The sequence below is a fragment of the Panthera leo genome, chromosome B3 (genome assembly GCF_018350215.1).
Source record: "Panthera leo isolate Ple1 chromosome B3, P.leo_Ple1_pat1.1, whole genome shotgun sequence".
In the NCBI taxonomy this organism is placed as follows: domain Eukaryota; kingdom Metazoa; phylum Chordata; class Mammalia; order Carnivora; family Felidae; genus Panthera; species Panthera leo.
In genome coordinates this window covers 27,250,871-27,277,314 of record NC_056684.1, presented here as the reverse complement: position 1 = coordinate 27,277,314, position 26,444 = coordinate 27,250,871, and the positions used below count along the sequence as shown (strand labels likewise).

The window sequence follows — 26,444 nt, the reverse complement described above, 5'->3', positions numbered from 1 at the left end:
GACCACATAATAAAACAAATATTGCAATACAGTGTATCAAATGCTTTTTTGATTTTTCAGTGAATATAAAAGTTTTATTTACACTATACTGTAGTCTATTAATTGTGCAATAACATTATATCTAGAAAATAATGCACATATCTTAATTTAAAAATTCTTTATTGCTGATAATAATGCTAACCAGCATCTGAGCTTTCATCAAGTTATAATCTTGCTGGTGGAGGAAATTACCTCCATGTTGATGGCTGCTGACTGTTCAGGGTAGTAGTTGCTGAAGATTGGGGGTTGTTGTGGCAATTTCTTAAAACAAGAAAACAAATGAAGCTTGCCACATCAATTGACTCTTTTCATGAATAATTTCTCTGTAGCATGTGATGTTCTTTGATAACCTTTTACCCACACTAGAACTTCTTTCAAAATTTGAGTCAGTCCTCTCAAACCCTACTGCTGTTTTAACAACTAAGTTTATGTAATATTCTACGTCCTTTGTTATCATTTCAACAGTCTTCACAACCTTTTCACCAGGAGTAGATTCCATCTCGGGAAACCATTTTGTTTGCTCATCTATAAGAAGCAACTCCTCATCAGTTAAATTTTTATCATGAGATTGCAACAATTCAGTCACATCTTCAGGTTCCACTTCTAGTTCTCTTGATATTACCACTACATCTGCAGTTACTTCCTCCTCTGATGTCTTGAACCTCTCAAAGTCATCCATGGGGGTTGGAATCAACTTCTTCCAAACTCCTGTTCATGTTAATATTTTGACCTCTTCCCACAAAACATGAATGTTCTAATTGGGATCTAGAATGGGGAATCCTTTCCATAATGTTTTCAATTGACTTTGCCCAGAGCCATCAGAGTGATCACCATCTATGGAAGTTATAGTCTTAGAAAAACATTTTTCTTAAATAGTAAGACTTGAAAGTTAAAATTATTTCTTGACCCATGGGCTGCAGAATGGATGTTAGTTAGTAGGCATAAAAACAATAATCTCATTGTACATCTCCATCAGAGCTTTTTTGTGACCAGGTACATTATCAGTGAGCAATAATATTTTGAAAAAAATCTTTTTTTCTCCAAGCAGTAGGTATTAACAGTGGGCTTAAAATTTTCACTAAACCATTTTGAAAACAAATGCAGGGGCGCCTGGGTGGCTTGGTCGGTTAAGCGTCCGACTTCGGCTCAGGTCATGATCTCATGGTCCGTGAGTTCAAGCCCCGCGTTGGGCTCTGTGCTGACAGCTCAGAGCCTGGAGCCTGTTTCGGATTCTGTGTCTCCCTCTCTCTCTTCCCCTCCCCTGTTCATGCTCTGTCTCTCTCTGTCTCAAAAATAAATAAATAAATAAATAAATAAATAAATAAATAAATAAGTAAAAAAAAAAAGAAAACAAATGTACTGTCAGCAAGACTGCAATTCCTTTTATAGAGCACAGGCAGATTAGATTTAGCGTAATTCTGAAGGGCCCTAGGATTTTTCAAATAGTAAATGAACATTGGCTTCAACTTAAAGTTACCAGCTGTATTAGACCCTAGCAGGAGAGTCAGCCTCTTTGAAACTTCGAAGCTAGGCATTGACTTCTCTTCCCTAGCTAGGAAACTCCTAGATGGCATCTTCTTCCAATAGAAGGCTGTTTTGTCTACACTGAAAATGTATTATTTAGTATAGTCACCTTCATCAATTATCTGAGCTAGATCTCCTGGATAACCTGTTGTGGCTTCTACATCAGCACATACTGTTTCACCTTGTACTTTCATGTTATGAAGACAGCTTCTTTACCTTAAGCCACATGAACCAACCTCTGCTAGCTTCAAACTTTTTTTCTGCAACTTCTTCACCTCTTTCAGCCTTCATAGAATTGAAGAGAGTCAGGGCCTTGTTTTGGATTAGACTTTATCTTAAGGGAATGTTGTTACTGGTTTGATCTATCCAGATGATTCGAACTTTCTCCATATCACCAATAAGGCTGTTTCACTTTCTTATCATTTTTGTGTTCACTGGAGTAGCACTTTTAATTTTCTTCAAAAATTTTTCCTTTTCATTCACAGCTTGGCTGTTCAGTGCAAGAAGTCTAGATTTTAGCCTATCTTGGCTTTTTCCATACCTTCCTCACTAAACTTAAAATTTCTAGCTTTTTGTTTAAAGTGAGAGATGTGAAATTCTTCCTTTCACTTTAACACTTAGAGACCACTGTGGTGTTATTATATGAACTAATTTCAATATTTTTATGTCTCAAATAATAGGAATGCCTGAGGAAAGGGAGAGAGATGGAGGAATAGCTGGTCAGTGGAGCAATCAGAACACACACACCATTTATCAATTAATTGTACTATCTTATATAGGCATGATTTGTGGCGTCCCAAAGAAATTACAATAGTAACATCAAAGATCACTGATCAAAGATTACCATAACAATAATAATAATAATGAAAAAGTTTGAAATATTGTGAAAATTACCAAAATGTAACACAGAGACCCAAAGTGAACAAATGCTGTTGGAGAAATTGCATGCCAATTGACTTGCTCCATTCAGGGTTGCCACAGACCTTAAATTTGTAAAAACTGCAATATCTATGAAGCACCATAAAATGAAGTGCAATAAAGAAGGTATGTATGATTGAATTGCATTTCTCCAAAAGATAGGTTAAAGTCCTTATCCCAGGTTCCTGAAATTGTGAGTTTATTTGGACATAGGGTCTGTATACAGATCTTAAGTTAAAATTAGTTCATTAGGATGAGCCCTAATCCAATATGACTTGTGTTATAATAAAAGTGGGAATGTGGACATAGAAGCAGATATGCAAAGAAGGAAGAACATGTAAAGATACACAAAGTAAAGTTAGCTATCTCACTGGAGTGAGGCACCTATGAGCAAGAATTGTTGGCAATTACCAGAAACTAGATGAGGCAGCAAAGGATGGTCCCCTAGATTTGTCAGGGAAAGCATGGCCCTACTAACATGATTTCAGACTTCTAGTCTTCACCACTTTGAGACAATGTATTTCTGTTCTTTCAAGCTACTTGTTTATGATAGCCCTAGAAACTGTATGCAGTTACTTCAGATAGTTGCCAACTGTTCAGTAATTATTTAGGTGGAAGGATGGATTTCTGGAGCTTCCTACTCTGCCATCTTCTATGACATCCTTATTTATTATTAAAATTTTTCTCTCTCTCTGCTTACTCTCATGTAAACTCGATGAGGGCAGGGAACTTTGTCTCTTATATTAACTGCTATGTGGACATAGCATTAACAGAGTGCTGCAACCACAGGTCATTTGTGAATAATTATTAAATGTTTTCAGACACAAATGACATAACCAGTAAGGAAATCGAATTAGTAATCAAAAATCTTGCAAAAAACAAGAGTCCAGAGCCAGATGGCTTTCCAGAGGAATTCTACCAAACATTTAAGGAGGAGTTAACACCTATTCTCTTGAAGCTGTTCCAAAAAATAGAAATGGAAGGAAAACTTCCAAACTCTTTCTATGAAGCCAGCATTACCCTGATTCCAAAACGAGAGAGAGACCCCACTAAAAAGGAGAACTATAGACCAATTTCCCTGATGAACATGGATACAAAAATCCTGCACAAGATATTAGCCAACCGGATCCAACAATACATTAAAAAAATTATTCACCACAACCAAGTGGGATTTATACCTGGGATGCAGGGTTGGTTCCATATCCACAAAACAATTAATGTGATTCATCACATCAATAAAAGAAAGGACAAGAACCATATGATCCTCTCAATAGATGCGAAAAGCATTTGAGAAGCTACAGCATCCTTTCTTGATAAAAACCCTCAAGAAAGTAGGGATAGAAGGATCATACTTCAAGATCATAAAAGCCACATATGAATGACCCAATGCTAATGTCATCCACAGTGGGGAAAAATGGAGAGTTTTCCCCCTAAGCTCAGAAACAAGACAGGGATGTCTATTCTCACTACTGTTATTCAACATAATATTGGAAGTCTTAGCCTATGCAATCAGACAATGCAAAGAAATAAGAGGCATCCAAATCAGCCAGAAGGAGGTCAAACTTTCACTCTTTGCTGATGACATGATACTCTATATGGAAAACCCAAAAGATTCCACCAAAAACTGATAGAACTGATTCATGAATTCAGCAAAGTTTCAGGATATAAAATCAATGCACAGAAATCGGTTGCATTCCTATACATCAATGATGAAGTGACAGAGAAATCAAGGAATCGATCTCATTTACAGTTCCACTGAAAACCATAAAATACCTAGGAATAAATCTAACCAAAGAGGTGAAAAATATATACACTGAAAACTATAGAAAGCTTATGAAAGAAATTGAGGAAGACACAAGAAAATGGAAAAAGATTCCATGCTCCTGGATAGGAAGAACAAATATTGTTAAAATGTCGATACTATCCAAAGTAATGTACATGTTTAACATGATCCCTATCAAAGTAACACCAGCATTCTTCACAGAGCTAGAAAAAATAATCTTAAAATTTCTAAGGAACCAGAAAAGACCCTGAATAGCCAAAGCAATCTTGAAAAAGAAAACCAAAGCAGGAAACATCACAATCCCAGAATTCAAGCTATACTACAAAGCTGTAATCGTCAAGACAGTATGGTACTGGCACAAGAACAGACACTCAGATCAATGGAATAGAATAGAGTAATAGAATAGAGTACCCAGAAATGGACCCACAAACGTATGGTCAACTAATCTTTGACAAAGCAGGAAAGAATATCCAATGGAATAAAGACAGTCTCTTCTGCAAGTGGTGCTGGGAAAACTGGACAATGACATGCAGAAGAATGAACCTGGACCACTTTCTTACACCAGACACAAAAATAAACTCAAAGTGGATGAAAGACCCTAATGTGAGACAGGAAGCCACAAAATCTTTGATGAGAAAGCACGCAAAAACCTCTTTGGCCACAGCAACTTCTTACTCAACATGTCTCCGGAGGCAAGGGAAACAAAAGCAAAAATGAACTACTGGGACCTCATCAAAATAAAAAGCTTCTGCACAACGAAGGAAATAATCAGCAAAACTAAAAGGCAACCAAGGGAATGGGAAAAGATATTTGCAAACGACATATCAGATAAAGGGTTAGTATCCAAAATCTACAAAGAACTTATCAAACTCAACACCCAAAACACAAATAATCCAGTGAAGAAATGGGCAAAATACGTGAATAGACACTTCTCCAAAGAAGACATCCAGATGGCCAACCGACACATGAAAAAATGTTCAACACCACTCCTCATCAGGGAAATACAAATCAAAACCACAATGAGATACCACCTAACACCTGTCATGTTGCGACCGGTGCCACAAACACCGAGATCAGGGTCCTGAGGGTAGGGGAATGTAAGAAAAAAAGAGAGAAGGGAAGACAGTTTGGGAACAGGAGGGTCCCCTGTGCTGATGGCCCAAGTGACGGCTTTATTATTGCTGTACACAATCTTTTATATCAAGACTCTTATGGGTCAGGCCATTCTAAGAATAAACAGGTTTCACATAATCACTGCCAACCAAAACATTTAGTTTTGTGTTTCTTGTGAATTTTCTAAACGGGTCACAGTAAGACCTTGTTGATAAGATTGCTAGCAAAACACAATTCCCATGTTTGTTTCTGTCTGACTCGGGGTAGAAAAAGGGAGGTAGCATTACTGCCAACCCCTGAAGACCACAGGCTTCACGAATTAACTTTCTCAGCCTTGACAAGGCTTTCATATGCCCTTGAAAGTGGGGTAATGGGAGGGGGAACCACCGGGTTGGCTGAGTCAGCAGGGAACCGTTGCTCGACCTGGTCTCAGCCTGGCACCGAGGCCCGGCCTCCCACATGAATGGGAGGGGGAACCACCAGGTTGGATGAGTCAACAGGGAGCTGTTGCTCGACCCAGTCTCAGCCTGGCACTGGGGCCCGGCCTCCCACACTGTCAGAATGGCTAACATTAACAACTCCAGCAACAACAGATTTGGCGAGGATTCAGAGAAAGAGGATCTCTTTTGCATTGTTGGTGGGAATGCAAGCTGGTGCAGCCACTCTGGAAAACAGTATGCAAGTTCCTCAAAAAATGAAAAATAGAACTACCCTACGACCCAGCAATTGCACTACTAGGCATTTATCCACGGGATAGAGGAGTGCTGTTTCGAAGGGACACATGCATCCCCATGTTTATAGCAGCACTATCAACAATAGCCAAAGTATGGAAAGAGCCCAAATGTCCATCAATGGATGAATGGATAAAGAAGATGTGGTATATATACACAATCGGGTGTAACTCAGAAATCAAAAGGAATGAAATCTTGCCATTTGCAACTACATGGATGGAACTGGAGGAACTACATGGATGGAACTACATGGATGTCAGTCAGAGAAAGACAAAAATCATATGATTTCACTCATATGAGGACTTTAAGAGACAAAACATATGAACATAAGGGAAGGGAAACAAAAATAATATAAAAACAGGGAGGGGAACAAAACAGAAGAGATTCTTAAATATGGAGAACAAACTGAGGATTACTGGAGGGGTTGTGGGAGGGGGTACGGGCTAAATGGGTAAGGTGCATTAAGGAATCTACTCCTGAAATCATTGTTTCACTATTTGCTAACTAATTTGGATGTAAGTTTTAAAAAAAATAAAAAATAAAATTTAAATGTCTGAAAAAAAGACACAAATGAATATGGACAAGAGAATATGGTCCCAACGTGGTGGAGGAAGAAGGTATGTGTTATATGTGATGATGGGAGTAAGCTATGGGCATAATGTGTCATAAAAAATCGGAAAAGACCTCTCTGACCTCAGCTGTAGCAATCTCTTACTCGACACATCCCCAAAAGCAAGGGAATTAAAAGCAAAACTGAACTACTGGGACCTTATGGAGATAAAAAGCTTCTGCACAGCAAAGGAAACAACCAACAAAACTAAAAGGCAACCAACACAATGGGAAAAGATATTTGCAAATGACATATCGGACAAAGGGCTAGTATCCAAAATCTGTAAAGAACTCACCAAACTCCACACCTGAAAAACAAATAATCCAGTGAAGAAATGGGCAGAAAACATGAATAGACACTTCTCTAAAGAAGACATCTGGATGGCCAACAAGCACATGAAAAGATGCTCAACGTCGCTCCATATCAGGGAAATACAAATTAAAACCACACTCAGATATCACCTCACACCAGTCAGAGTGGTCAAAATGAACAAATCAGGAGACTATAGATGCTGGAGAGGATGTGAAGAAACGGGAACCCTCTTGCACTGTTGGTGGGAATGCAAATTGGTGCAGCCGCTCTGGAAAACAGCGTGGAGGTTTCTCAGAAAATTAAAAATAGACCGACCCCATGACCCAGCAATAGCACTGCTAGGAATTTACCCAAGGGATACAGGAGTACTGATGCCTCGGGGCACTTGTACCCCAATGTTTATAGCAGCACTCTCAACAATAGCCAAATTATGGAAAGAGCCTAAGTGTCCATCAACTGATGAATGGATAAAGAAATTGTGGTTTATATACACAATGGAATACTACGTGGCAATGAGAAAAAATGAAATATGGCCTTTTGTAGCAACGTGGTTGGAACTGGAGAGTGTGATGCTAAGTGAAATAAGCCATACAGAGAAAGACAGATACCATATGGTTTCACTCTTATGTGAATCCTGAGAAACGTAACAGAAACCCATGGGGGAGGGGAAGGAAAAAAAAAAAGAGGTTAGAGTGGGAGAGAGCCAAAGCATAAGAGACTGTTAAAAACTGAGAACAAACAGAGGATTGATGGGGGGTGGGAGGGAGGGGAGGGTGGGTGATGGGTATTGAGGAGGGCACCTTTTGGGATGAGCACTGGGTGTTGTATGGAAACCAATTTGACAATAAATTTCATATATTTAAAAAAAAAGAAATTAGGATCAAAGGCTCAGGATGAGATTTCAACTTACACCCTCCAAATGAAGGGTGTTTTCAAAAAATAATATATAATAAATATAAATGACATTTTGAGGGCCCTCCAAGCCAGAGTGAGATAGGAGATAGAACTTCCAAAAAAACTATACATTTTAATTACTCATATAATAATCACAAGCCATTTCATATTTAAAGGGTAACACTCCAAATGAAGAAGCATTAAGGTTTCAAAATAAAACACTTTGGGGCACCTGGGTGGCTCAGTTTGTTAAGCATCTGACTTCAGCTCAGGTCATAAGCTCACAGTTTGTGAGTTCTAGCCCAATGTCGGGCTCTGTGCTGACAGCTCAGAGCCTGGAGCCTGCTTCAGATTCAGTGTCTCCCTCTCTCTGCCCCGCCTCACTTCTCTCTCTCTCTCTCTCTCAAAAGTAAATAAACATTAAAAAAACACTTTTAGGGGCACCTGGGTGGCTCAGTCATTTGAGCCTCTGACTTTGGCTCAGGTCATGATCTCACAGTTTGTGAGTTCGAGCCCCGTGTCAGGCTCTGTGCTGACAGCTCAGAGTCTGGAGCCTGCTTTGAATTCTGTGTCTCCCTCTCTCTGCCCCTCCCTTGCTCATGTTTTGCCTCTCTTTTTCTCAAAAATAAATAAACATTAAAAAAAAAGAAATTGTGGTTTATATACACAACGGAGTACTACATGGCAATGAGAAAGAACGAAATATGGCCCTTTGTAGCAACATGGATGGAACTGGAGACTGTGATGCTAAGTGAAATAAGCCATACAGAGAAAGACAGATACCATATGTTTTCACTCTTATGTGGATCCTGAGAAACTTAACAGAAACCCATGGGGGAGGGGAAGAAAAAAAAAAGAGGTTAGAGTGGGAGAGAGCCAAAGCATAAGAGACTCTTAAAAACTGAGAACAAACAGAGGATTGATGGGGGGTGGGAGGGAGGGGAGGGTGGGTGATGGGTATTGAGGAGGGCACATTTTGGGATGAGCACTGGGTGTTGTATGGAAACCAATTTGACAAAAAATTTCATATATTGGAAAAAAAAATCAGTCACTTTGGGAAAGTAAGGGAAAGTTCCAGAGGAGAGACGCCCAAGTGCTGTGAGAAGCTGCCCTTTGCTTGCTCCTCCAAAGAACCAAAACTTCAAGTTAAAAACTGCATCTATAACATTTGGGTTCATTATGAGACAACAAAATCAAAGAGTGAAACATGCTGTGAAATCTGCTCAGGGGCCCCCTGTGTCAGGAGTTTCTGTTTCTGCATCAGATAGATTTCCCAGGATGTTACTCATTTATCTTCCAGTAAATATTTGGGGCTACTGAAAATGAAAAAGTGAGCTTTTCAAAACGCCCCTTGTGATCCAACAAACAGTAAGTGCTCTTTCTCAGACCTTACAAGGCAAATCTGGAGAGATGTATGCAGGGCTGGCAGAGCAACATGTGCAGTAGGAGTGTATGCAGTAGTCTAGCAGAGAGGAGTGTATACAGTAGGTGAGTAGGTCGCAGGTTGACTACAGCCTTCTGGTCAGTGCTCTGCTGGGGCTCATGGGGCCCCCTAAATGTGTCTTCCTTCTGGCGAGTCCATAGATCAGTAGCACTTCCTAATGCATGCTCTTCTCATGGCTGAACCCGAAGCTCTGGAGAGGCTTGCAGTAATGTGGGATGCTTCTTTCTAGACCACTTGCCTATTTTTGGTAAAGCAAGCCATGGGCTAAGCCCAGTGTCAGTTGGGGTGGGAAAGTAGATCCATCTGCCCCCTGGGGGCCACTGCAGAAGTGTACACATGAAGTCCTATTGCAGGGATAAAGACAAGGGAGTGATCCACTCTTCCTAGATAAACAATGAGGCATTACTTTTTATGATATCAGGTGACCTGTTACCTACCAGAGCATGGTTCTGCCGTCCCCTGATTCTCTACTGCAATGAAATCACATGTCACTTATATGTCTCCACATTGGTTTCAGCTTTCTGCTTGTGACTTTGGGAAATGTTTTTTGAATGGTTTACCAATGGAACTCTCCTTCTCCATCTCTTTAAAGACATTTACACAAGGCAACTGCTCTGAGACAACAGGTCCAAGGGTCCCTCCGTAACATCTCATGGGCTGCCTTTAGATGCCTAGCAGTGACATCATAGACATTCCCCCTAAGTGAACTGGAAGCAGACCTCATGGCTACATTCCAATCCACCCCCTACTCCCAGTTCCTTCTCCTACATTAGCAACAAGAGCCACAAGGGGGCATGCTGTTGGGACACAAATTCATTACAGAAACTTTACAACTACTACATGTTTCTTTGATTACAATAATGTGAAATTTATCTTTGTCAAAATGTGAATGATTGACTAGAGAATTCTACTTTCTGATTGTTGATTATGATAACTGTTATCATATAATTAACATAAACAGGATTGGGAATACTGCCCAGAGGACACTGGTGTGAAGTGGTTTAGCACAACTTTACCAGTTTGGAATCAGAGAACTGTGTTCAGGTTCCAGTTTGGCCACTTATAAAATATGGGTCTCTCCATGCCTTGATTTCCTCATCTATCAATTGAAGGAATAACAAATACACCAGAAGGATGTTTGAAGATTAAATAAAATTATATGTGCATGGAGTTAGTATAGGACTTAGTCCACTGCAGGGCTAAGAAATGCTAGTTAGATAGTTACAGTTATGGTCCCAGCCACTGTAGGAGGTTCTATAGGATGGTACCCCATTTAAGATCCACAACAGTAGTCAGGGTAGCTGAGGAAAAAGAGGACCAGTTAGCTGGTCATATAGGTGGAAACAAAAACATACCAGCGGGCTCAAACTCAAGGTTTTGTAGGTTCTGAAGTTTACTTTGGTTTCCTTTTGAACATCCGATGCTTCTTATAGTTTGTGAAAAAAATGCTTTGGATCTTGCAAGTCAATCACACTATGGGAAGCTCTTCTGGGCTTCCATGGATATGATTTTAGTGTTCTTTTCCTCTACAGATTCCTGTACTCCTGAACCTCAGCCAAGACCCCGAGGTCAGCCTGCCTGCACCACCACTCATGTATGCCCTGGCTCTTGGCGCCTGCCTGGGAGGTAAGGGGGTACTGATGCATGGAGGGAAGGGGTTGCTAATGCTGTAGTAAGCGTGAAGTGATGGTTAGTACATGCCAAATTGAAAGTATATTAAGGAGAGTCTGGATGATTTACAGAGTGGAAACCCATCTTCAGCTTTGAGCCAATTCTAGAACTGTTTTGTTTCTCTACAAGGCCTGTCACTTCCTACTCTCTCCTGACATTCCTACTTGGCAACCTGAGGACAATCATTATTGACATCTCAAAGTGAATGTGCTCCCATGCTGCATCCACACTGTACCCACACAGATGTGGTTTATATTTAGAAACATTTTGAATCAGAAGTCATCTTAAGTTGCAGTCTTATTCCCTCTGTAAGGGGTTAGGGAAGAAGTGATGAGTGGGTAAGCAAAGAACTAGAGACTCTAACCTAAGAGTAAGAAGAAAGATTAAAGATTTTTCTTTTTTGGAAAGGGGTATTGTCCTTTGGAGAAATTGAAAGGTGAATTAGAGAAAGTGTCAGGAGAGACTGACCTCTGATAAGCAAACAGAAGGGCTTTGATAATCTTTTGAGGGAGCTGTATTAGAGTCCTTCTTGTATTTAGGAGGCCTAATCACTTTTGGGAACAAAAGAGGATTTTGAAGAATCTTATATAAACACACAAGATACATTTTAACTTTTTATTCTCTTATCCAGGCATGCTTAGATAATCCAGTGTGCTTTGTTCTTTGATTGATCTGTGACTATTAAATCAATAACTTTCCATTTATTTTATCTCTTTGTTAACAAAGGGGGATTAATGTTATTCAATGAAGTGCTATGATTTCTGGAGACAGCCAATTCACCTAATTCAGCAGCCAAGATCTCAAGTTCTTATGAGACTACACACCTGTTAAAATGCCCCCATTTAAGCATTAACCCCAGGAAAAGCAATAATTGTGTTCACAGCTACATTTAACATCAGTGATAGAAACAGAACAAGAGTAACCTGGAAATGTGTCCTTTCTGTGGGACTTTGTTCATGAAACCTTCCTGAGCCTCTGCTATAACCTGACACTGTGCTCTTGACTGGGGAGATGGTCACCTAAGCTAAGGTAACACCTTAAACAGATATGTCTTCTAATGGCAGTATGCATAGAGTGCTGAGGGAGCATCAGAGAAAGAGAGTGAGAGAGAAAGAGAGAGAGAGAGAGAGAGAGAGAGAGAGAGAGAGAGAGAGACTAGAGAGAAAGTCAGAAAAGGTTCTCCAGAGAAGAAAGTTTTGAGCCAGGTCTCAAGCAGTGAGAAGCCTCTAGGTAGTGCTGATTCCCCAGAACATGTAGAAGGAATGTGGATGATATTATCAAGGACAGAATTTAACATGGACCATTTATATGGCTATTAACCTAAAATATCAATAAACATTTGTTGACTGAGCTCCTTCTTAAAGCAGGAACACAGCTGTAATGAATCATAAATATATTAAGCCTTGGAATCTTTGTACCCTAGTAGCTCTGGTCATTGAATGATACTTGTTCCTCGATTGCAGATACCCAGTTGTACTGAGTGTTAACTCTACACTTACTCTGTCAGGGACCCTCTCTCATTGACTCAGGGTTTGGAATTACTTTTTTGAAAAATGTGGAAAAATGTATACGGCATAAAATTGACATTTTTTACCATTTTTAAGGATGTGTAATGTTATCAGCCATTAGAGAAATGTAAATTAAAACTATAATAAGATATCATCACATACCTATAAGAATGGCTAAAATAAAAAATAGTAACAACACCAAATATTGACAAGTATGTGGGGAAACTTTAACACTTATACATTATCATTGGGGCTATATAATGGTACCATCTCTCTGGAGAAGAGTTTGGCAATGTCTTAAAAAAACTAAACCTTGAAACTATCATAAAACCCAGCAATTGCACTCCTGGACATTTATTCTAGAGAAATGAAAATTTATATTCACCCAAAACCTACATACAAATGTAGGAAGCTACATTTATAGCTTGGAAGTTTATGGAAGTTTATGGAAGCTTTGTTTGTGATACCTAAAAGGTAGAAACAAACCAGATGTACTTCAATAAACTGTGTTACATCCCTACCATGGAATGCTACTCAACAATAAAAAGAAATGAAATATTGACATACATGGCAACCTTGATGAATCTTCAGGGAATTATGTGGAGTGAAAACAGTAAATCTCAAAGGTTACAGACTCCGTGTTTCCATTTATATGATATTCTTGAAATTATAAAGTTATAGAATGAAGAATCTAAAGTTATAGATTAGTGGTGGTGAGGAGTTAAGTACAGGGCAAGGTGGAAGGAAGTGGGTATGGCTATAAAAGGGTAACAGGAGAGATCATTGTGTTGATGAAAATTTTCTGTATATTGAGTGTATCAATGTCAGTATTCTGATTGTGACATAGTACTATGGTTTTGAATTCTATTACCATTGAGGAAAACTGGTAAATGGTACATGGGATCTCTTTATATTATTCCTTACAACTTCATATGAAGGTAAAATTACCTCAAAATAAAATCTCAATTACAAGAATAAAAAAAGGGAAAAGCCAGAGGAAAAATTGATTAAATCCATAATTACTAAGCGAAATAAACATAGGTAGGCTGACAGAAATAAAATCAAACAAATAGCCCAGATTCTAGAGGCAAAAGTCAAAGAATAAATTACAGAAGAAAAATAATACACATAAAGTTCATTATGGGAAATCCCATATTTAACTTCTAGAAAAATCTCAGGAAGGACAGAATGAAATGAAAGAAGGAATTTATCCAAGAAATAATAGAAGCAAATTTTCCAGAGTAAAAGCATTACATGAGTGCATACATACAAATGCCGTCTTTGTGAAATTTTAGAACTCAAAGAGGCTTAGAAACTTGCCCAATGTCATACAACTAGTAAATCTAAGAACTTGGAATCCACAGTAGTGACACCTAAGACCTCTTTCTCTCTACCACATGGAACCCATGCCATACATGGAATACCATCAAAAGTCTGTTAGCATCTTATTAAATTGCTGCAACAACCATTGGCATCTGAATAGTATCCTCACATTCTTAACCTTATGTGAACCCCAACTATCCTATGAGATGCCCAGGAAAAGTGGTGACTGTCCTCATTTTATTCACATGTCTCCCCTACATTTCTTCCCCAGTAATAATGAGTCAGAGATAGCCAGATGGATTCTTGCTCTGTGTCAAAGACATTTGAGTCAAGGAGACATGAGGGAGTTATTCTGTGGGTATAGAGGGGATCTTGGTAATGATTTCCCTGATCCTGAGAACAAACCTTAGGCAAGAGACTGGTCCTACTTCTTTCTCTGGATACTGTCCCCTGTCATGTGGTAATGAGATACCTGGAGTCATTTCCAGCCTGAGTGTGGGGCCAAGACAGTGTTGATGAGTGGCAGAGCACACAGGTGGAAATAAATGGTCCTGGACAATGCAACTGAGCTCTGAAACAAACAATGAGTCCTGACTTGCCCCACTTTTGACTCCCTGTCATAACACCTATATTACCAACACCTTCCTGTTTTGCATCTTCTTTTCCTTACAACCCAAACCATTTTAATCGCTATAACAGAGCTGGTCAGTGACTACTCATGGTTATACAGCTTAGCAGATTTGGATTTCGATGGAGGTCTTCAGAACAAAATCAAGCATTCTTTCCACTATGCCCACTGATATACTCTATTTCCAATGTTTGTGCAGGACCTATGGTCTGGCTGACCCAACACTGCTCCCACTCTCTTCTCTGTTGTGTCCCTCTACTGTAATAGTTGCTCTGGTAGCTCATCTACTCTGCTTGTCTCATTTTGATGACCAATAAGACATGAGGGAAACCTGTTTTGGAGCCTGTTGACATAGATTTTGCCCTTCTGATAAAAATGTGTTGGTATCAGTTCCTCTTCACGCTTCCAACCTTAGATATAACAACCATAAAACCATCTGTGATGGGAGGCTGAGGCCAAGAGAATTATGAAGACCTGCCTCTGACATTACTTATGAGACACTGAACTAATTCTCCAGACCTCTGCCCCAAGCCTTCTTGTTACAAGGGAGGAGATTATTTCCCTTTGTATGTAAACCAGTGTTAGCTAGGTTTTCTGTTACTCATAGTTGAAAACATTCTTAAAAGAAATTTAATAAATTAATGCACCACCTTCCAGTTTACAAGGCATTAAGGAGGCTGAATGCAAAGGGATGACTGAAAGGCAGGTCTGGGGGAAGGAGGCCAGGGTGTGAAGACATATCCCAGTGCAAAAAGGGCTTTTGTGGAATAGCAATCCCCATTGTGCCATCCGTGCTACATTCCTAAAAAGGTGGATAGGAGTGAAATGTACAAAAGCTGAGCAACTGCTATACATGAGAGAAATCAGCCCAGCCCTTGTTCATTTCTCTGTCTCATCTTCCCTCTAAGGAAAGAGTTTGAGTCATGGGGCTCTTCACTTTACCTCTCTGTCCCCACCCAGCCCTCCTATTCCTGCCCAAGTTGTCATGCAGCCAGAAGACCAAGCTGCTGCCCTTTCCCTTCCCTTCCATTCCCCGAATCTGGAATTGTTCAGGAACAAATTTACCTACTGAGCCAGTGCACCTTGGCAACAGGAGGGCCTTTCATTTTTTGGCAAGTGACACATTGCAGTTGAGGAATTCATACCAACTCCAGTATGATGAGATGCTATTGATCTAGGGAATGCCATCTTAACTGGAAAAAAGGGTATTTTTTCAATTATGAATCCCTAACAGGAGAGAAGAAAAGTATTGCTTTTTAGTTTTGGAGCTCACATAGGTTGCTGAATGTGCCCCTGGATCACGTGTTTAAGCTCCATGCAATCCAGAAGCAGAGCTCTCCATGTTAAGTCCTGGAGTAGCAGTGTTTGGGAATGGCAGGGCAGGCACCGTCCAGGCACTGAGGTATGTGCCCTGCAATGGAGACTGGTAGGCAGGGTCCTCTGAGGATCATGGGCTTCCCTGTGGGGACAACCTTGGTAGACATGGAAACATTTGCAGGACAGGATAGCTTGCCAGGGTGTGGAATCTCATTGGTGGGTCTCCTGACCCAGAGCAGGAGCCAGCTGGCTGTCAGGGTGATGGGATATGTCAGTGTGACACACCAAGAGGAGGCTGTCTAAAGCCATAATTGATGTGGAATTCGTATTTCACCACCTGCTCAAGACCTTCAGATGCTTTGCATGACTTTCTACAGAAAGGCCTCAGGTATATGTCATGCAGACTGAATCTTGCCTTCTCTGATCCTTCTCTGGAGTCAAAACAGCTGGTTCTAGTCCTGGGCTTTTCACGTCTCAGCCCCAACATTTCAGCATGTTGCTTTTCTGTGCCTGTTTCTTCATGGGGACACTGGGAACCTCAGAGATCATGATGAAGATGAGACTCCAAGCCTTTAGAATGCTTTTGATCCTGAGTAGACACTGAGAAGACATCTGGTCTTGTCCCTCTCAAATACTTCTCCAGTACAACTCACCCCACATCCAGGTCTTGTTGAAGCTGGTTCTTCCTTCTCATTCTCCTTGCTGCCTCCTAAATCTCCTCTTCTTCAGGGCAGCACTACTATCTGGCCACGGCCTGGTGGACTTGGCCCTCTGAACATTTCTCTCGGCCTCTGTGATCTCATGCCTGCTATGCATCTCCTACGTGGTATGTCTGTCCTGTCTCCCCAAGAACATGTACTCCCTGAGCCCCAAGAGGGTATGAGCTGGTTTTTCCACAGAGAGTGGCCTACTGGGATGGAAGGGAGAGCTGTCTAGGATTGGGAAATTAGCAAGAAGCTAATGTAAATCAGGGAGAGGAGTAGAGACAGACGTCAGAATTGACATGGAAATAGACTCAGTTCTAGCAGATGTCTGAAACACAAGAGGTCTTCAGAATGGTCCTGGAATCCTGGAATCACCTGAATGAGCTTTCTATCACTACTGTAACACACAGAAAAACTTAGGGGATTTATTATCTCATATTTCTTATCTTCCAGGTAAGGGTGGCTCAGATGGATCTCTGCTTAGAGTCTCATGAAGCCAAGATTAAAGTGTCTGCAGGCTGTGCTCCCTTCTGGTAGCTCTGGGATGGGTCTGCTTCTGAGCTCACTCAGATTGTTGCCTGGATCCAGTTCCTTGCAGCTGTAAGACTGAGTCCCCATCCCTTGCTGGTTGTAAGCTGGGCTGCCCTTAGCTCCAGAAGGCCTCCTCATTCTGGAACTTGGGCCCAAATCTCAGAGTTAGCAACAATGTGTGGAATCCTGCTCGTGGTGGGAATACCTCCCTCCCCTTTCAGATCTTTCCTGGGATCCTTCTGACCCCACTATGATCTCTCTGACTCTCCCCACCCCATTTATTCTACCACCCCCACCCCTCCTCGGGTTCTCTCTGAGCCCCTGGAATATCTCCGACTCTCCCTTTGAGGCTTCTTTTCTGCTTTCAGCTGGAGAAAATTTTCTGCTTTTAAGGGTTCATGTGATTCAATGGGTCCACCTAGTGAATCTAGGGTCCTAGATAGTCACCCTTTCTTAGGGTCCATTACCTGAATTACTTCTGCAAAGTCACCTTTGCCATACAGGGTAACATGATGACATAACCACAGGTCCTGAGGATTAAGGCATGGGCTTCTTTGCAGTGGGAGTGGGGAGCATTGGTCTGCCTCCCACACCACCTGGAGCAAGCCAGTATCACCTGTAGCCTGGCATGTCCCCCAACCAGGCTCCCCGCTTCCTCTATCACCACCCTAAAGTCTGTTCTGTGCACAGCAGACTGGTGTCAGTGTGTCATGACCTTCTCTGTCATGTGCAAAGCCACCACTGCCCTTCCTGTTACTCTTGGTAGTGCCATATACTCTGAATGCACTGAGAAACCAGTGGACTGTCACAAAAATGGGATATAAGAAACACAGTGACCACAAGCAGAGTGGGGCTAATCTCAAGGAGGTCTTGCCATCACAAGGCTTGGGCTTGGTGGTTTCAGGGTGCTGGGGAGACCCTGAAGGATTTTATTGTGTTCTTAAGATCCAAAGTCTTCATCTTTTGAGCAAGCATATAAATGGATGTCAAAGGTTTTCACTGAAAAAAACCAGTCTAAATTGTCTATAGAAGAGAAACAGAGAGAGTGAGATGAAGCTTGAGCTTGCCTTCACTAGCCTTTGCACAAGCAGTCTAGGCTGCATGTTTGACAGGTGGTTTTGTTGCCTGTGTGTTTCAATGAGAGGATAGGACTGCAAGGAAGGAAGGAGGAGGAATGTGCATTCAGCTGAGTGTCATTTGCACTGACACTTCATCTGCAAGTGCCTGTCGTGGAGAATGAGCCCCAGGCTGTGCGCCTCCTCTAGTGGAAAAATCCAGAAGGCCACATTGCTCTGAGGTTATTTATTCTGTACTTCTTTCCATACTCAGCACTCTGGAAGATGCAGAGATTATATGTTATTGGATTCTCAGAAAAGAGAGCACTTAGGGGCTGAACTTTTGCAGCCAAGACTCAACCCTTGGTTTTCCTTCTCCTGCTCTGCTGTTACTTATGTTGTGAAGTCTCAGAGAGGCTGCTTCCTTGTGTCAACAGGCAGTAGGAAGTTCCAGATTTGTGTCTCAAATTTCACTAGTCCTTAGGAAACACAGCCTTTTCCTTGGTGGTTTATGCACACATGTTAGAACTGAACAAAACTGGCTGAGCCTGGGTAATGTGCCTATTCTTGAGCCCTGACCTCTGAGATTAGGGGTTAAAAGATGATGATCAATTTCATCAAACAAATTCACTCTTCCCTGAATCAGTAGTGATGAAGGGGGGCTCGTCTTGGACCACATCCCTCTCCATGAGACCTAACCAGTATGTATGCATGTGTAGGTTATGACTTCACACAGATCTTGTACACCGTCAGAAAGGCTCACCCAGAGAGGCATTTAATTATCCCACTTGTTTGCATCCATCCTTCCATCAACAGACAGTCAGGGTTTTCTCTTGAGGGTCTGGGCCTGGAATCCTAAGGAAGGTGGTTCTTTTTTTTCTTTTTCTTTCTTTCTTTCTTTCTTTCTTTCTTTCTTTCTTTCTTTCTTTCTTTCTTTCTTTCTTTTTATTTTTTTGTCTCTTGATCTCTATTTGGTTTGTTTATTATTTATTTATTTATTTATTTAATTTATTTCAATACATGAAATTTATTGTCAAATTGGTTTCCATACAACACCCAGTGCTCATCCCAAAAGGTGACCTCCTCAATACCCATCCCCCACCCTCCCCTCCCTCCCACCCCCCATCAACCCTCAGTTCTCAGTTTTTAAGAGTCTCTTATGCTTTGGCTCTCTCCCACTCTAACCTCTTTTTTTTTTCTTCCCCTCCCCCATGGGTTTCTGTTACGTTTCTCAGGATCCACATAAGAATAAAACCATATGGTATCTGTCTTTCTCTGTATGGCTTATTTCACTTAGCATCACACTCTCCAGTTCCATCCACATTGCTACAAAGGGCCATATTTCGTTCTTTCTCATTTCCACGTAGTACTCCATTGTGTATATAAACCACAATTTCTTTATCCATTCATCAGTTGATGGACATTTAGGCTCTTTCCATAATTTGGCTATTGTTGAGAGTGCTGCTATAAACATTGGGGTACAAGTGCCCCTCTGCATCAGTACTCCTGTATCCCTTGGGTAAATTCCTAGCAGTGCTACTGCTGGGTCATAGGGTAGGTCTATTTTTAATTTTCTGAGGAACCTCCACACTGTTTTCCAGAGTGGCTGCACCAATTTGCATTCCCACCAACAGTGCAAGAGGGTTCCCGTTTCTCCACATCCTCTCCAGCATCTATAGTGTCCTGATTTGTTCATTTTGGCTACTCTGACTGGCGTGAGGTGATATCTGAGTGTGGTTTTGATTTGTATTTCCCTGATGAGGAACGACGTGGAACATCTTTTCATGTGCCTGTTGGCCATCTGGATGTCTTCTTTAGAGAAGTATCTATTCATGTTTTCTGCCCATTTATTCACTGGGTTATTTGTTTTTCGGGTGTGGAGTTTGGTGAGCACTTTATAGATTTTGGATACTAGCCCTTTGTCCGATATGTCATTTGCAAATATCTTTTCCCATTCCGTTGGTTGCCTTTAGTTTTGTTTGTTGTTTCCTTTGCTGTGCAGAAGCTTTTTTATCTTCATGAGGTCCCAATAGTTCATTTTTGCTTTTAATTCCCTTGCCTTTGGGGATGTGTCAAGTAAGAAATTGCTACGATTGAGGTCAGAGAGGTCTTTTCCTGTTTTCTCCTCTAGGGTTTTGATGGTTTCCTGTCTCACATTCAGGTCCTTTATCCATTTTGAGTTTATTTTTGTGAATGGTGTGAGAAAGTGGTCTAGTTTCAACCTTCTGCATGTTGCTGTCCAGTTCTCCCAGCACCATTTGTTAAAGAGACTGTCTTTTTTCCATTGGACATTCTTTCCTGCTTTGTCAAAGATTAGTTGGCCATAAGTTTGTGGGTCTAGTTCTGGGGTTTCTGTTCTATTCCATTGGTCTATGTGTCTGTTTTTGTGCCAATACTATGCTGTCTTGATGATGACAGCTTGTAGTAGAGGCTGAAGTCTGGGATTGTGATGCCTCCTGCTTTGGTCTTCTTCAAAATTACTTTGGCTATTCGGGGCCTTTTGTGGTTCCATATGAATTTTAGGATTGCTTGTTCTAGCTTCAAAAAGAATGCTGGTGCAATTTTGATTGGGATTGCATTCAATGTGTAGATTGCTTTGGGTCGTATTGACACTTTGACAATATTTATTCTTCCAATCCATGAACAGGGAATATTTTTCCATTTCTTTATGTCTTCGATTTCCTTCATAAGCTTTCTATAGTTTTCAGCATACAGATCTTCTACATCTTTGGTTACGTTTATTCCGAGGTATTTTATGCTTCTTGGTGCAATTGTGAATGGGATCAGTTTCTTTATTTGTCTTTCTGTTGCCTCATTGTTAGTGTATAAGAATGCAACTGATTTCTGTACATTGATTTTGTATCCTGCAACTTTGCTGAATTCATGTATCAGTTCTAGCAGACTTCTGGTGGAGTCTATCGGATTTTCCGGGTATAATATCATGTCATCTGCCAAAAGTGAAAGCTTGACTTCATCTTTGCCAATTTTGATGCCTTTGATTTTCTTTTGTTGTCTGATTGCTGATGCTAGAACTTCCAACACTATGTTAAACAACAGCGGTGACAGTGGACATCCCTGTCGTGTTCCTGATCTCAGGGAAAAAAGCTCTCAGTTTTTCCCCATTGAGGCTGATGTTAGCTGTGGGCTTTTCATAAATGGCTTTTATGATCTTTAAGTATGTTCCTTCCATCCAGACTTTCTCAAGGCTTTTTATTAAGAAACATTGCTGAATTTTGTCAAAGGCCTTTTCTGCATCGATTGACAGGATCATATGGTTCTTCTCTTTTCTTTTATTAATGTGATGTATCACATTGATTGATTTGCGAATGTTGAACCAGCCCTGCGTCCCAGGAATGAATCCCACTTGATCATGGTGAATAATTCTTTTTATATGCTTTTGAATTCGATTTGCTGGTATCTTATTGAGAATTTTTGCATCCATATCCATCAGGGATATTGGCCTGTAGTTCTCTTTTTTTACTGGGTCTCTGTCTGGTTTAGGAATCAAAGTAATACTGGCTTCCTAGAATGAGTCTGGAAGTTTTCCTTCCCTTTCTATGTTTTGGAATAGCTTGAGAAGGATAGGTATTATCTCTGCTTTAAACATCTGGTAGAACTCCCCTGGGAAGCCATCTGGTCCTGGACTCTTATTTGTTGGGAGATTTTTGATAACCGATTCAATTTCTTCGCTGGTTATGGGTCTGTTCAAGCTTTCTATTTCCTCCTGATTGAGTTTTGGAAGAGTGTGGGTGTTTAGGTATTTGTCCATTTCTTCCAGGTTGTCCAGTTTGTTGGCATATAATTTTTCATAGTATTCCCTGATAATTGCTTGTATCTCTGAGGGATTGGTTGCAATAATTCCATTTTCAATCATGATTTTATCTATGTGGGTCCTCTCCCTTTTCTTTGTGAGAAGCCTGGCTAGAGGTTTATCGATTTTGTTTATTTTTTCAAAATACCAACTCTTGGTTTCGTTGATCTGCTCTACAGTTTTTTTAGATTCTATATTGTTTATTTCTGCTCTGATCTTTATTATTTCTCTTCTTCTGCTGGGTTTAGGCTGTCTTTGCTGTTCTGCTTCTATTTCCTTTAGGTGTGCTGTTAGATTTTGTATTTGGGATTTTTCTTGTTTCTTGAGATAGGCCTGGATGGTAATGTATTTTCCTCTCAGGACTGCCTTCGCTACATCCCAAGTCGTTTGGATTGTTGTATTTTCATTTCCGTTTGTTCCATATATTTTTAAATTCCTTCTCTAATTGCCTGGTTGACCCACTCATTCTTTAGTAGTGTGTTCTTTAACCTCCATGCTTTTGGAGGTTTTCCAGACTTTTTCCTGTGGTTGATTTCAAGCTTCATAGCATTGTGGTCCGAAAGTATGCATGGTATGATTTCAGTTCTTGTATACTTATGAAGGGCTGTTTTGTGGCCCAGTATGTGATCTATCTTGGAGAATGTTCCATGTGCACTTGAGAAAAAAGTATATTCTGTTGCTTTGGGATGTAGAGTTCTAATTGTATCTGTCAAGTCCATCTGATCCAATGTATCATTCAGGGCCCTTGTTTCTTTATTGACCATGTGTCTAGATGATCTATCCATTTCTGTAAGTGGAGTGTTAAAGTCCCCTGCAATGACCACATTCTTATCAATAAGGTTGCTTATGTTTGTGAGTAATTGTTTTATATATTTGGGGGCTCCTGTATTCGGCGCATAGACATTTATAATTGTTAGCTCTTCCTGATGGGTAGACCCTGTTATTATTATATAATGCCCTTCTTCATCCCTTGTTACAGCCTTTAATTTAAAGTCTAGTTTGTCTGATATAAGTATGGCTACTCCAGCTTTCTTTTGACTTCCATTGGCATGATAAATAGTTCTCCATTGCCTCACTCTCAATCTGAAGGTGTCCTCAGGTCTAAAATGAGTCTTTTGTAGACAGCAAATAGATGGGTCTTGTTTTTTTATCCATTCTGATACCCTATGTCTTTTGGTTGACCCATTTAGTCCATTTACATTCAGTATTATTATGGAAAGATATGGGTTTAGAGTCATTGTGATGTCCGTAGGTTTCATGCTTGTAGTGATGTCTCTGGTACTTTGTCTCACAGGATCCCCCTTAGGATCTCTTGTAGGGCTGGTTTAGTGGTAACGAATTCCTTCAGTTTTTGTTTGTTTGGGAAGACCTTTATCTCTCCTTCTATTCTAAATGACAGACTTGCTGGATAAAGGATTCTCAGCTGCATATTTTTTCTGTTTAGCACACTGAAGATATCGTGCCAATCCTTTCTGGCCTGCCAAGTTTCAAAAGAGAGATCAGTCACGAGACTTATAGGTCTCCCTTTGTATGTTAGAGCATGTTTATCTCTAGCTGCTTTGAGAATTTTCTCTTTATCCTTGTATTTTGCCAGTTTCACTATGATATGTCATGCAGAAGATTGATTCAAGTTTTGTCTGAAGGGAGTTCTCTGTGCCTCTTGGATTTCAATGCCTTTTTCCTTCCCCAGATCCGGAAGTTCTCAGCTATTATTTCTTCAAGTACCCCTTCAGCACCTTTCCCTCTCTCTTCGTCCTCTGGAATACCAATTATGCGTATATTATTTCTCTTTAGTGCATCACTTAGTTCTCTAATTTTCCCCTCATACTCCTGGGTTTTTTTATCTCTCTTTTTCTCAGCTTCTTCTTTTTCCATAATTTTATCTTCTAGTTCACCTATTCTCTCCTCTGCCTCTTCAATCCGAGCCATAGTTGTTTCCTTTTTATTTTGCAGTTCATTGATAGCATTTTTTAGCTCCTCCTTGCTGTTCCTTAATCCCTTGCTCTCTGTAGCAAGAGATTCTCTGCTGTTCTTTATACTGTTTTCAAGCCCAGCAATTAATTTTATGACTATTATTCTAAATTCACTTTCTGTTATATTGTTTAAATCATTTTTGATCAGTTCGTTGGCTGTTGTTATTTCCTGGACGTTTTTCTGAGGGGAATTCTTCCGTTTTGTCATTTTGGATAGTCCCTGGAGTGGTGTGGGACTGCGGGGCACTTCCCCTGTACTGTCTGGAGTAACTGCGTTGGTGGGCGGGGCTGCAGTCAGACCTGATGTCTACCCCCAGCCCACCGCTGGGGCCACAGTCTGACTGGTGTGTGCCTTCTCTTCCCCTCTCCTAGGGGCGGGATTCACTGTGGGGTGGCATGGCTCATCTGGGCTACTTGCACACTGCCAGGCTTGTGGTGTTGGGGAATCTGGCATATTAGCTGGGGTGGATCAGCAAGGTGCACAGGGGCAGGAGGGGCAGGCTCAGCTCTCTTTTCCTTCAGAGATCGCTTCGGGAGGGGCCCTGCATCACCGGGAGGGAGTCAGATCTGCCAGAGGAATGGATCCGCAGAAGCACAGTGTTCGGTGTTTGCGCGGTGCAACCAAGTTCCCTGGCAGGAACTGGTTCCCTTTGCGATTTTGGCTGGGGGATGGGTGAGGGAGATGGCGCTGGTGAGCGCCTTTTTTTCCCCGCCAAGCTGAGCTCTGTGTCCGGGGCTCAACAACTCCCCCTCCCATTGTTCTCCAGCCCTTCCGTTCTCCGAGAAGAGCTGTTAGCTTATAACCTTCCAGATGTCAAGTCCCACTTGCTGTCTGAAAACACTCCGTCCGGCCCCTCTGTACAGCCTTTAATTTAAAGTCTAGTTTGTCTGATATAAGTATGGCTACTCCAGCTTTCTTTTGACTTCCAGTAGCATGATAAATAGTTCTCCATCCCCTCACTTTCAATCTGAAGGTGTCCTCAGGTCTAAAATGAGTCTCTTGTAGACAGCAAATAGATGGGTCTTGTTTTTTTATCCATTCTGATACCCTATGTATTTTGGTTGGAGCATTTAGTCCATTTACCTTCAATGTTATTATGGAAAGATGGGCTTAGAGTCATTGTGATGCCTGTAGGTTTCATGCTTGTAGCGATGTCTCTGGTACTTTGTCTCACAGGATCCCCCTTAAGATCTCTTGTAGGGCTGATTTAGCGGTGACGAATTCCTTCAGTTTTTGTTTGTTTGGGAAGACCTTTATCTCTCCTTCTATTCTGAATGACAGACTTGTTGGATAAAGGATTCTCGGCTGCATATTTTTTCTGTTCATCACATTGAAGATTTCCTGCCATTCCTTTCTGTCCTGCCAAGTTTCAGTAGAGAGATCCATCACGAGTCTTATAGGTCCCCCTTTATATGTAGAGCACGTTTATCCCTAGCTGCTTTCAGAATTTTCTCTTTATCCTTGTATTTTCCAGTTTCACTGTGATATGTTGTGCAGAAGATCGATTCAAGTTATGTCTGAAGGGAGTTGTCTGTGCCTCTTGGATTTAGGAAGGTGGTTCTTATCTGAGATCCCATTCTACTGCTCTGAAGACACCTGTTCTCTCCTAGAGTTGTTAGCCTGTCTTACATTTTCCTTTAAAATGTAAACAAAAGCCACCACGTCCCACACTGATTTACCAATTCTCCTTAACATTTCCTCTTTTCTATCACATAGAACAGTCATAGTCCTATCTGTGAATGAATTTCAGTATTTATAAGCAGTAAATTTATTTTCTGGTTGTCAGTGTTTTGTTTGTTTCTGCAGATATTTGTAAAGCAATCACTTTGATAGTACCTGTAAAGTAATCATCAAATCAAAAGCCTGTGAGATGATCTGAATATTGCAGAACAAAAGGTAACAGAAACATACTACTAAGATAAACTGAAATTTTATTTTACTTTAAAAATTTTGATTACAGGTAATGGGACACTGATTGGAGCATCGTCAAATGTAGTCTGTGCAGGAATTGCTGAGCAGCATGGATATGGCTTCTCTTTCATGGAATTTTTCAGGTATTTTAAAGCTCATTTTAAATTTCTGTTTATTTGATCCTGAAGCTCACTTAATTAAAAAAATAGCAATGTGTACTGTTAAGCACTAGGATAAACATGTTTTTAGCAATTAGAGAGATGTTAGTGTTAGGTGAGCTTAGCTAAAAGAAAACACACATTAAAAATTTATTGCTGGGGCGCCTGGGTGGCGCAGTCGGTTAAGCTTCTGACTTCAGCCAGGTCACGATCTTGCGGTCTGTGAGTTTGAGCCCTGCGTCGGGCTCTGGGCTGATGGCTCGGAGCCTGGAGCCTGTTTCCGATTCTGTGTCTCCCTCTCTCTCTGCCCCTCCCCCGTTCATGCTCTGTCTCTCTCTGTCCCAAAAATAAAAAAATAAAAAACGTTGAAAAAAAATTAAAAAAAAAATTTATTGCTGAGATTAGCTTCATAACACAGAGCATGATTCAGGTATTCTGAATAAGATTGACTCTTGGGGTCAATAAATGGTTGTGGGATTCCTGGG

At 40.8% G+C, this 26,444-nt stretch overlaps 1 protein-coding gene across 1 annotated transcript in view; it reads left to right on the top strand.

Annotated features, from left to right (window-relative positions):
* OCA2 (OCA2 melanosomal transmembrane protein) overlaps positions 1–26,444 on the top strand; it is a 473,528-nt gene that overhangs the window by 283,282 nt on the left and 163,802 nt on the right. Inside the window, exons 21-22 of the mRNA XM_042941271.1 lie at positions 10,901–10,994; positions 25,851–25,944. Of these exons, the coding sequence (XP_042797205.1) occupies positions 10,901–10,994; positions 25,851–25,944 (188 nt within the window). The remainder of the gene's footprint in view (positions 1–10,900; positions 10,995–25,850; positions 25,945–26,444) is intronic.